Source organism: Chaetodon auriga, chromosome 14 (genome assembly GCF_051107435.1).
Source record: "Chaetodon auriga isolate fChaAug3 chromosome 14, fChaAug3.hap1, whole genome shotgun sequence".
Lineage (NCBI taxonomy): Eukaryota > Metazoa > Chordata > Actinopteri > Chaetodontiformes > Chaetodontidae > Chaetodon > Chaetodon auriga.
The window spans coordinates 9,382,479-9,395,354 of NC_135087.1; the positions used below are offsets into that span (position 1 = coordinate 9,382,479).

Genomic DNA, 12,876 nt, shown 5'->3' on the forward strand with positions numbered 1-12,876 from the left:
CAATCAAAGCTGATGTAATGAAATTGTCTGCTGCTCTGGAGCACTGTGCCACACCAGAGCCGGGCTCTGGATGAAGAGTGATGGAAGGGCATGCTTTTTCATTGCGTTAGGCAAAATGCCCTGCTGCCTTCAACTGTCCCGACCTCACATTTTTTGACAAATTGGTTGTGAGGCTTTTACGACTGATGCACATATCGCAAAAATCATTTCTGCCAAGCTTCCTCTATGACCTGCCCGTGGGACATGACAAGCCCCTCCACGCATCGCTCTATCAAACCGAATCTTTCCAGGACAATGCAAATTATGACAAATTCCATCATCCTGCATTATGCGCTTTCCTGCTAATCTCCCTAATTCGAGAGAGTCGGGGAGGGTCTCGCTGTTTCAGCTGAGGGGCATGTTGTCTGATTGAATGATGCTGAAACTGCAACCCTCATCCCCCGTTCTTTCTCCCTTCCCAGCTGTGACCACCTCGTCTCTTCTGTCTTTTCATATTTTTCCTCTTCTTGAAACTGCCTCTCTTGGTCTGGCTGGTAATGGGAGCTCTATCTTAACCTGGGCACAAAAGAATTATGTCAACACAAAGTGCCGTGGCACAACTTTTAAAGACTAACTGTCAGCAGTGGTGAAGCTAAGTCCGTCTGTGTGTGCAACTGTGCGCGATATGAAGGATAAGACCACAGTGTGAGAGGTCTGTTCTGCATAAGACAGTGTGAACGTCAAAAACAAATCAGTGTGCGGCCCATTGACGTGAAGCTGCTGGTCCAGAGAGGAAAGCCCTATACACCTAAAACAGCTAGTGAAAACACACACAAACCTCTACTGCTTGTAAAGGACACAATGTGCAGTTCACAAATGCAAGATGAATAACAGACAAACAGAAAATGAAGGACAGAGTGAACGAGACGGTGCAGAAAACGCAGAGGAGAGCAAAAATAGACGTAGTTCCATCTCGTCTCAACAGATGGCAGTATGGCTGCATTAAAAAGGCAGCTGGAGTCTCAACATTACCGTTCATACAAAGTCCACTCAACCCATGGACAGGCTGGCTAGACAGCATCCAAGTCCTCTTGGATTTTCTTCTCTTTTCTGTTTTGTTTTTTTTTTTTTTGTCTGGCAAAGTCGAAAATAAGCCACAAATTCCCCCACTGAAAAGCAGGAATATGGATGAAGGAAAATTTGGGAAAAATGCTAAAACTGATTAGGGTTTCACTGCCATATTTAAGTGTTGTTCTGCATTTATTTTTATTGCAAATACTGAAAATCCACTGTAGCTGAAAGGTGTTAAAAAAAAAAAAAAAAGATGATTAGTAAAGAAAAACGAAATACAACAACTAAAATCTAAAAAGAAAGACTTTCCATCAAAGAAATACGTGTTTATCCTTAATTTGAAAAAAAGGTTTTTCACTGTAAATGTGTAAATAATATTCTCACTATGGCAAACTGATAAAATACAACGTGCTGAAAATGTGCTGAATCCCAACTGAAAATATTAACATTTGTGTCATAGCATCAAATTCAACTCAATAATTTTTGACATGTGGAAATATTGTGTACTCTACATTATATTGAATGAACTCTTACCCTGAGCATCTCTACTTCATTACATTACTGCGGCCTGACATTCCCTTACATAATAAATTCACAGTATCAATAATAAATATATATTAAACGTGAACATGCTGATATGTCCGTGCAAAAAAACTCTATATTATTCATCTGCTGCAGGTTTTACCTCAGTAAAGCATGCTTTGATGACAATGGCATTTGAAAAATGAATGGCCCAGGTTAAAAGTTACTACTCAGAAGAATTGCTCCATGGGAAATTTATGATGAAGCGAGTGGCCAAAAGTAAATGGAATGTAAACGCTAACTCTTTCCTGATTCATCTGTAGCACTGTTAAAAAAAATGCCTTAATGAATGAGGACATAATGGCAATGCTAGCACACTGTTGCATGTGGATGCAATCGTCACTTCTAACTATCATTTCTAATAATGACAGGAATCATGCATAACAGCAGTTTCCCTAAAACACAGGCACTATAACACAGTGTTGCGCTGCAGTCAGCAGGTGAATCTGCTGCGGTAACAAGCCGTCTTTAAAAGCCACTCACTCTGGGTTGGTGACAATTAGTGTTTGCTCGTAACACATCAATCATGGCTTCTCTTTGTTACCACATTTGTTGCATGGTCACAAAAAACTATGAATAAAATGCGAGGCAACTACATTCAACTATGTTTGGCTGATAGCCATACATCAAAAAGGTGACAGCGTGAGGCAGTTTTTCAGCGCAGTTTACTAAAATTCCCTTACTGCTACATTGCTCTAATGGTTCTGTGTGTATTGCTTTGGATTCAGGATTTCGGCCTTTTGGAAAAGGTGCATTTCTCCCTGACACTGTTTCCTATTAGTTTCTGTACGTCACCATATTAGCATGTGTGGGAACTGGGCCCTGTATTGTTCTGTCTGCATTTGCCACACATGTGTATGTTTCACAAGGAGCATCTTCCAGACTCTCCTTATCTGTGTGTGTGTGTGTGCGTGTGTGTAGGCCCTGTCAGCTATGCCCTCTCGTCACTGCAGGGGGAAGAAACACACCCGGGCAGCTCTGAATATAGTGGCTAGTTACCATAGTAATGGGATGGTCATACGTCTCTCCTCTCTCAGACAGTGATGGGAGTGGACAGGACACGCCGCTATGCTTTTTATCTATGCATTTGGTATTCAGTTATTTCATCCCACAAATAAAAAGCCACGCCACCCCACCTCTCCTCTTTCCGTATTCAAATAGAAGGGCAAAATGGGAAGTAAATAGTTGGATATGGGGTAATAATTCACACATGGGACTACAAATAATGATGTGTTTTGACTGAGTGTTTGTGATTGCAATTGTAATAGCGTGAGTGTCTTGGCAGATATCGGCGGTGGTGGGATCTTTACATGACGCTTTTCAGATGCCTCCTTGATGTCTCTGAACCGTTCACCCCTCTGCTGCTCATCAGCAGTGACAAAGTGAGAGGCAAACAAGGGCGCGCGCGCACACACACACACACACACACACACACACACACACACACACACACACACACACACACACACACACACACAGTCCACGCTCGTGTAGCGTGTGATTCTCTCGAATTAAAAAGTCTATTCATCAAATAAAATCGTATTCATGCATCAAAGCTGATTGCATTCATGTACATTCCATTAAATGTTGTAGTACAGTCTACCAATATACTGTAGCCACAAAAATAATGCTTTTTACATTTGCAAATCTGCAAGGTGAACGACTCCTTTACAATTAGGGTGCTGACTATTCACTGGAGACACCAGAGACCCGTGTCTCTTCAGGCTCCTACAGTGACTAAGGATGGCTAAGTAGTACATGTCCACCTATATGTACATATGCGCACATGACGTACATATATATTTACAGTATATGCACATTCAGTATATGTGCATCTCTGCATCACTCAGTATGTAAAAGAAGAAGGGGGATGATGGCGGTGGCTCTCCTGTCCCTGCTTCCCATGGCTTGTTGACATGAACCAAGGCAGTCAGGCACCAATAATACATGAAGAGCTGTTCAAAGGCAATTAGGATCAGTTGTCAGGACCGGGCCCATTAATGAGTGGGAGTGTGGCAGGGGCCGGGGCAGAGGCACAGCGCCGGCGTACGTGGCCGCCTGAGAGTCGATGCACTCTGACAGATCCAGTCCTTCCCCTGTCCTCGCCTGGTACAAGCTGATACCAGCCTGTTCCCACGTGGTGCTGCAGCAGCATGCGCAGGATAATGTAGCACAGAACGCACTGACTCCTGAAAATGACCACTGCCATGGCAGGTCAGCCTCTACGCAGTAACAAAAGGAGAGAGAAGGGGGATGTGGGGCATGTGGGATGGGGATGGGAGGAACATAATTACCTCCTCTGCCGTCTACCACTTCCCATAAAACTGCCCCCTCGCCAGATTAAAAAGGTGGCCTGGTTTGACGTCTCACATATATGTGTACACACTTACGGGCACAAGTAATTAACCCACATCCAGTGGCTCTAGCACTGTCCCAGGACAGAGCTGTATTAGAGGAGGGGGAAAGAGGTCCCCATTTTTGCACACAAGGCAGTGTTGATGAGTATGCATACGTGTTGTGTGTAAACAGACCCGCACAAGAGCAAACATTTGTCTGCAAATGTTTAGGTGCAGATAATGTGCGTATGTTCAATCGCCCATTTTGTTTGTCTTTACATACGTCTTTATCTATTTGCATGTCGCTGAATGCGGTTTGCATGTTGCATACCTGTCCTGTCAGTCATGAGTGTTACAGGAAGTCACCCATGACTCATTTTAATGACTGCACCAGTTTACCTTGTCATACAGGCAGGGCCTATCACAAAGAGCATGCAGGTGTGTATGTGTGTGTGTGTGTGTGTCTTTGAAAGACCTGGCCTCGGGGCATACAGCCCAACATGCCACTGCACACAGGTCTTAGTGGGTTTGATCAGCGTGTTTCGTGTGTGTCCAGTTCAAGTGAAGACAGTTGACCCCAGTGTTTGGGGTAGGATGAGCAAAGCCTACAGAGACGGACTCGGGTGATGTACAGAGACAGGAAGTGAATCGACGCTCGCTGGGGAAAGGCTGTGAGGTGAAGCCCGACTGTCAGTCAAAACCCTTCTGACTCTCTAGACAAAAGGTTCAACTCATTGCACACAATTCGGGCATTCCGGAGAGGAAACAGGCAGCCTGTTCAAGTGCGCCTTGAGTGAAATGAAAAGAAAAAACAAATCTGTGTTAACATCCTGCACAGCAAGTAGGAGCAAGTAAGTACACGTACTGAAGAACACCGCAGCTTTGACTAGGCTGCTCAAAACCGCTGAGCCTTCAAGACCTCATTTTTCATCGACTCAATTACTCGACAACTGGCCTCACCCCTTCCTCCCTGCCTCATCTCCCCTCCTCCGTGGGTGAAAGTGATCATTTGTTCTTTTATTAAAGTTGATAACATCCCTTGCATTGTCTGAGCGTGCACGCCAGAGAGCCGCCCCTACTGTTCTAGCCTCCAGCGCTTCGTATTATTGGTGCATTATTTCACGCATGCCCTCCTCTTTTATCAAGCGCTTTTGAAGTAATGTTAATAGACTAGAAAATTGAGACGTTTATGAAGTATGGGCCGTGTTTATGAAAAAATCCATAAAGTATGACAGGGGAGAGGTGAGATAAAAGCAAGGTTTTAATAGATTATGGCAAACAGGGGAGAGGCGTCAGATGCTGACAGGCACCTCCTTCGAGATCCCTCAGATTTTATGGGATTAATTTTGTTATATTAGAAATGAAGTTAAATGTCCTAATTAATCTGTTCGTGCTGCATGAATAGATCCCCCAACGCGGATGCACGCACACACACTGTTTTTTGGCTAATTACTCTTCTGTGGTAATTGAGGTAGATGTATTCTCTAGATGTAGGTTGAGGAAGTTTGGGGTGGTGGGGGATGTTTGATATAAAGGAGGGGGGGGGGGCTGCTGAATTGTGTACGTTGGCTCTTTTACAATAGTGAAACATTCTGGGTGAGAACAACACGCCATAAAACCAAAGCACTTAGCTTAATTTCTGCAATTCATCACTGAAATTTTTGCTTTCTCACTCACCACACTACCTTATATTTAGCTGTCAACCCTCTGATGGTTCACCATAAAGCAGAGCTGCTATCTCCACAAACGCACCATGTGCTACATTATGGAAAACACTGCGACATATTTGTAAGTTCCTTTTAAAACACGGATGGAGAATGATGCCAAAACATGGATATCTTACATGGTGGTCTCGTGACCCAGCAGTCTCAGCATGCATGCCACGTAACCACAAAGTCCATGTTCAGCTTAGTTTTGGCTTCTTTATCGCATTTGATTCCCATCTTCTTGTCACTTCCTACTGCCAATTATCTTAACAAACAAAATCAAAATGAGGCTTCCAACAAGCAGAGGAAACGTCTACCCAAGTTCCCTCTTTCTGGCCCTACATGGGTGGCCCAGCCTGACTATGACTGACCTTTGAACTTATCATCAAGAGGGTCAGACAAAGTTCAGCCCATTGTTTTTAGACATTAAGGCTCCTGTAGGAAGATTATTCAAATTCTATTACCCGCCACCGTACACGCCTCCTATTTGACGCTAATTGGCAACGTCAGATGCACTTCCCTCCTGATGCCTCACAGTCCACTTTGACAATTTTCAAAATCCAATGCAAATCCTGTCGTGGGCTCGTGCTAGACGGTCTTCCACAATATTGACTGTCACTCACAATTAGGGGAATGAGGCAAGGGGTTAGCGTTCACCAGCAACCTGAGGCAAGCGCAGTCAGCTCCCAAAACACACCCCGCAGAATCTGATCAGTGAGTATAATTTCCCCGCAAATATCCCAGGGGTGAGCCACTTACCTTAACAGGAAAGAGGAGATGTTTAACAACCATTCAGCCGATAGTCTTTCTATTCAGACCTGTTTTGGCTATTGTGTTTGTCTCTGTAAATGTAGCTCCAAAGGGAACGTGACGGAGCAGGCTGCATTAATCTAAATAGATAGAGAAAAAAACGGTGCAGTTTGAGACTCCTGTTGTTAACTCTGACTTAAGTAAATGATAGGTCAATTTTTTCCATCTGGCAACTCAGAAGCGCAATCGCCTGTTATTAGTACAAATGGATTTCTGTGTAAAAATGTGGGACAATGCTGGCTAAAGAAACAAGCTTGTTGTTCCTGCTATTATCTTAATGCAACAGAATTGTTTAAAAGCTCCTTCGAAGAGACAGCTGACCGAAATCGCAGTAATAACTTTCATTTCTTTTAAAAGCGTGCCATTACTTGGCTTTTGTTGCAATGAGAGAATTTGTTTTGATATTTCGCGACCAAAACTGGACGTCTGAGAGCATCTTTTGTTTTTAATGAACTGATTGATGTAATAAAAGAATGAAACGTCTTATATCTTAATTAGATTATGCAAATTACGTCTAAAACAAATGACAGCAGAATTTGCATTAGATCTCTGATAAAAAAAAAAAAGACAGCAAAACAAAACAATTAGTGGCAAGAACTCTGACACCGCCGCACCGACAAATGATTTATTACACTGCAAATGTAATATATTATCTGTAAGTCTAAACACATGTCAATCAGCTCCAGCCCAAAATGCAACAAAGTAAATACAAAACCTAAATTAAATCTCAATTTTTTTCTTTATAGCTTGCGGCTTTTATCTAAACTACCAGCATATCATACATTTACATACAATACACCAAGAGGCCCCCAGCTTTGACATCATAAAGGTTAACTAATTCTTTAAATCAAGTCAGATCTGAATCTGTCAGCTTGCCAGGCCAAGTCGACATCGCCGTTCCTGAGAGCTGAAGCTGAGAGACATGACAAGCCAGGCAGATAGATGAAGAGATGGATGGAGCTTGAAGGTCCAGCATCCATCACATGCCAATCCCTAATGCTGCTCCTCTCTACCTCCACCAGTGCCACCCTTCGCTCGTGGAGGCCGAGTGCAGTCAAATCCTGCAGGGCCAGAGTGCCATGTTCTGTCAGTGGCCATGTGCTGTCTCTCAAAGCACTGGACGCTTGTCAAAAGAATACACTGGTCCCAACAGAGCTAGACATTGGTCAGTTTATAGCCGTGTGTGACTGCAGCTCATTCGGATGGTTAGCATTATTAACAAACCAGAAAGCAAACCAGAATGGTTCACCAAAGGCCACTGTCATTTGCCATTGCGATAATATTATGGTATTATAATAAGAAGTATTACTGCGACCACCGCTGCTGCCGTTTTCTGCATGTGTTTACAAATTTGCATGAAGAGACAATCAAAAAACTAAGAAAGAGGCCCGCTCACGGAAGGGGTACAGTGAAATTGTCAGAATTTTATATGGAGTAATTACACAGTTTGTGTGATGCTTCACACCAATAAGTCATTAAATAAGAGTTAAAACATTAGAAAAAGTTGATTTTCATATGAACAAGAGGATCGATTCAGTTGGCCTGACTTCCTTTGTGCTCTAAACGAGCCCATTGTAACAAGGCTTATAGAGAACCAATCTAAAAATTGATGGTGTCATTATTCGACAGCCATTACGCTGTGCAATCAACATTAACTTCATACAACCCGATTCCAAAAAAGCTAAAGCTTTAAAACAAATCAGGACAGGAGCAGCTAAAGACTGGGAACGATGTGGGATGCTCCAAAAACACCTGTTTGGAACACTCCACAGGTAAACAGCTTCATTGGCAACAGGGCATCCTGGAAAGGCTCACAAGCGGGGATGGAGCGAGGTTCACCACTTTGTGAAACACGTGATTGAATGAAGGAGATTACTCCTCGTTTTTGGCTCAGCATCCCAGTTTTTCTTTTAAATCAGGGTTGTAACTCATTGTTCCCTCAAAGAACTCATCACAAAAACACCTCTGCGGCACAGACCTGATTATTCTCTGGACATAATTAAGATCCCAAATTCACCCTTTAATCATTTCAAGCTCAACCCCGCCCCCCCCCCCCAACCCCCTTGTATCGCTGGATCCTTCTTTTAATTACTAATTCTTCTCCGCAGTAAATGTGGAGGGCTCCAGGTTATTTGGTCTCACACGGCAGCTTCTCTTGTCTCTGTTGTTGCCAGAGCCATGTCGCCATGGTGTCACACTGCAACAGTCACCAAGGAAAATTGTCATTAAGATGGGAGTCAAACGTGGTGCCGGGGAGAGGAGGGGTGGCACGGCGTGCTTGCTCACAGCGAGGGGGTAATTGTATCAATATGTAAAAATCCTTAGCTGTACTGAAGAGTTGTTAATACATTTTTGATCAAATTAAGTCACTGTAGCTCGGAGGAGGAGCAGACACACTGAGAGACGACGCAGGGGTCGCGTGAAGCGCCGTGCAAAGCTCTGAGCGAGCGCACTCCTCTCATTGTTTTCTCAAATTGCTTTGGATATGAATGATCATTAGAGGAATGAGAGATTAGATGGTTTTCCAGAGGCAATAGCACATGCCCACAGCTGACTTCAATTTCATGTCTCAATGAGACTCCATTGAGGAAATCAAACACCGCTGGCATGTTAAAAGCAAACCTGACTCTGTAGGTTACATCTCAGGAATCCAAAACTGCACAAGATCCTCTGAGCTTCAGTGACACACTGGTGAGATATGCCGTCAAGCCCTAAACGAATGGCTAATCCACACATGTTCTCACTCATAGACGGATTTGGCTGCAGGATCAAGGACAGTGTGGAGGAGATGGACACTATCCTTGTTGACAGTACTTTGACAAGTGTAATCCCGTATAATACACACTGGATAAACAAAACACCAAGCCAACCGTGCAACCACGGCCCACACTTCCTCTGCTGTGCCTTTGAATTCGACATTCTTTCTGGGTTTGAAACAATATGAAAGAAGTTCAATTCGGAGCTTTACAAACAAGTGCAAAAATGGATACACACTGCCCACTATAACAGGGATACATATTTACGTGTATACATAAAAGTAGTAATGAGAACAAACTATCACACAAAGCAACAATCACAATCATCTGTACGCATGCATCTATACGTAAACAGAGACAACGGAGACACACTGAAAGTAATCACGTAATCTGAGACACTTCAACTGCTTTGTGAGAGTCGAGCACAACAAAGCGTCGCGACAAATCACCAGCGAGATTCATCATTCATCAAACAAATCCGCGCTATTCCTCCATTAATCCGTTACTTACGGTGAGAAAGTGATACTACGAATTGCTTTGCCAACAATGGCACAGTGGAACATGATGTTCCTTGTTTTTGGATGAGCCCCTCAGACAAGGATCAAGGGATTCAGTGGGAGATGTTTCACTATCATTTGCAATCAGTAGCCAAACAAGTTAGACAAAGAACAAGGTTGAGACGAGCAGCTAATGAGTCGAAAATGATCTATAATGAAAAACTGCTGAATGCTTGATTAGTCTATTAAAAGAACAATATACTTACCTTAAACCTTACCATAAACTGTAAACGAGCTTCTCTTATTTCGGAGTCTTACCCTGAGGGCCTGGCTGTAGGGCCCGATGTTAGCTGGAGCCCAGTGGGACAGGCTCTGGACATGCAGGGCTTCCCTCTGGTGGAAGCAGCCCTCCTCGAGGGGCTCGATCCAGTCATGGAGCAGGCAGTCCATCTGCAGCAGCTGACCGGCAGGCAGAGGAGCCTGGACACACACCCTATAAGGAAAAGAGGAACAATGTAAAGATGTTTCCTGTGAGAAAAGAAAAAAAAAGTCTGCATGTATGTTTGCACCTTTACCTGGCTGGAGGGTTCATGCCAAAGTGCTTTTTATAGACTGTGTTGAGTGGGACAAAGTCTTCCATGGACCTCACATACAGGTGAACCAGGATAATGTCCTTCATCTTCCAGCCTCTGTTGTCCAACTCACCTGGACACAAGCAACACATTATACTGTACATCACTGCAGCGTAGCAGCGTATTCTAAGTTACAGTAACATAATGTAACCCACCATGACTTTACTGCAACTTGGCTAAGCTAACTTATGCATATTTGTTATGTTCCACAGTACAATCCAAATAAGAAAAAGCAATATGCCTCAAATAAAATCCAAATTTGCCCCGTTTACACGAGCAAAATTGTAGGTTTGTGACCAGAAAGAAGTGCTACATTTGGCCCCTTTGAGACAGATTTTTTCAGATTACTTCTATAAACTTGTTCTCATTCTGCATGTTTTTCGTATGTTTTTCTCTTATTTTGAGGAAATTACGAGTTGTATCTCCTACCACTGCAGCAGGCGAGCTTGCCAGTGAACGAATACTCATGGTGTCGAAGTCAGCGTACAGGCATTTCCTCGTGTCAAAGCGTCAGGCTTACAGCTGTGCTTTAACTAACAATAGTCAGTCTGTTCAAACAGTCACTTGAATGCTTTTGTCATTGTAGTTAAGAGGTGGATAGTTTCAAAGATTTTTGTGACATTGAAATCTACTGAAACTACTTTAAAGTGGTAATGGTGTTTGTCCCCTCCTATAAAGTGTGGTCTAGCGCGGCATGTGTGCACATCGCAGACTTTGGATGCAAACGCAGGCACAAGGGCTCAAAGCAAAGCCTCTCTCCCTACAATCATTTGAAAGAGCTTCAAGTTTGTTTTTCCTTTGCCAACACTAGCGTCTCAGACTACTTCGCCCTCATACAAAGAGGTTGTTCATTAAATATTAACTTGTTTAATATTGTCTCTGCACTGTGAAGGCTGTTCAGCCGAGCACCACGATAAACATTAAATATGCTTTTCATCTTTCGCTCCTCTTTCTCCATCAAAAAAGAGAAAGAGGGAGAAAAAAGACTCAGATGCACTGTAAAAGCGTGCACTTTTAAACTTCTGCAGGGCAAAAACGATAACCCACCCAACATGCCTGCTCTGTGTGTGTGTGTGCGTGTATGTGTGCGTTTTAAAAGAGGCTTGGTTAATTTGAAGTGCTTGTCCTTGTTTGGTGGCCAGCTCGCTATAGCATTCTTGTGACGGGCAGAGTCTCTGTCACACAGGGTTTTGCCTGCTGGGTTGACAAGCACTTCTGCATAAGGAACAACTTCTCCAGCTCTGCCACACCTCCTTGTGTGTCTTCAGCAAACACAGCAAGGAGAAAGAAAGACACCCAAGGGACAAAGAAGTTTTCCCCATATGTTTCTCCCCATTGAAGTTTTGGGGCTTCGATGGGGAGTACAGCAGCGCACGCCCCACAGAACGTGTTTCACTGCGCTGCTGAAATCACCCCTGGACAAAGGAATTCTGTATCATCTCCCCTTGATCATATCAAAGATGCGATCTTTACTTGATAGAAGAAAACATGACTTATTAAAGGTTAGTTTACTTGTGAGTGTCGTACTGGGTGCCTTTTGGTTCGGCAATCTCGGAGAGGAAAAAAAGAATTTTCTAGTAGACCCTTGTGTTCTTCCTGAGCGGAGAGATATTTAAAAGCATGTCCGCAGCTCTGGCACCAAGCTCCTCTACAGCGTTCACTCTTTTGCTCGACACTTTCTCTACATCACACTTGGCCTTACTTTGCAGCTGTATGAAAGCTGCCTGTGTCTGGCCCCGGATCCCGGGTTCTTGGCTCTGGAGGCCGTTGATGCCGGAGATCCACTGATAGCCTTTGGAGCTTCTCGGTGAGCAGGATGGAGGGAGATCTTTGATACAGTGACATGAAGAGGAAGAGGGTTATGAGCTTTGGATGACTTTGTGCAGTCAGCGTTACAAATGTTTGCTTGATCAAGACTTCTAGAACATATGAAATAGGCCTTTATTTTGCTTCATTTATAACCAGGGCACATGCTGTACGAGAGATAATTCATGCATAGGTGGTTTATGTCAAAGGAGAAATGAATTCGCAGACTGTCACAAACACACTGCTGAAACGACAGCTCTTGTCAAACAATCACTCAAAAATACTAGCATCATGATGCTGGCCGCATGACACAGATTTGGGGAGCACACACAACACACAGATATCGTCTGACACGCACAGACACACACAAACACACACTCAGGCATGCATGTCTGCACGTGCATGTTTCACCATAAATGAATCTCACCGTGGCCCCGCTGACAACTAAGGTCACAATTTGATGTAAATTCTTGCTGGTTGTCTTCGGCTTGATCAGCATATTCCACCTCCTCAGTCATCTTGTCAATGGCGCTCTGGCAAGGACAACTACCATGGGGCAAAGCTCTCGCCACCACATCCTGCAATAAAGCACCACAGGGAATACATCAGGCCAAACGCCCACCAAAGAGCACTGAGCCTTTTGCAAAGACAGACAAAATGCTGTATAATTAGCCGGCCTTTTCAAATACCCCACTAAGCGG

At 43.7% G+C, this 12,876-nt stretch overlaps 1 protein-coding gene across 1 annotated transcript in view; it reads right to left on the minus strand.

Moving 5' to 3' along the window:
* Nucleotides 1–12,876, minus strand: part of dph6 (diphthamine biosynthesis 6) — a 55,727-nt gene that overhangs the window by 17,466 nt on the left and 25,385 nt on the right. The window contains exons 9-12 of the mRNA XM_076747912.1: nucleotides 12,603–12,753; nucleotides 12,072–12,197; nucleotides 10,313–10,442; nucleotides 10,056–10,230 (exon numbers count right to left, since the gene is read on the minus strand). Coding sequence (XP_076604027.1) covers nucleotides 10,056–10,230; nucleotides 10,313–10,442; nucleotides 12,072–12,197; nucleotides 12,603–12,753 — 582 coding nt within the window. The remainder of the gene's footprint in view (nucleotides 1–10,055; nucleotides 10,231–10,312; nucleotides 10,443–12,071; nucleotides 12,198–12,602; nucleotides 12,754–12,876) is intronic.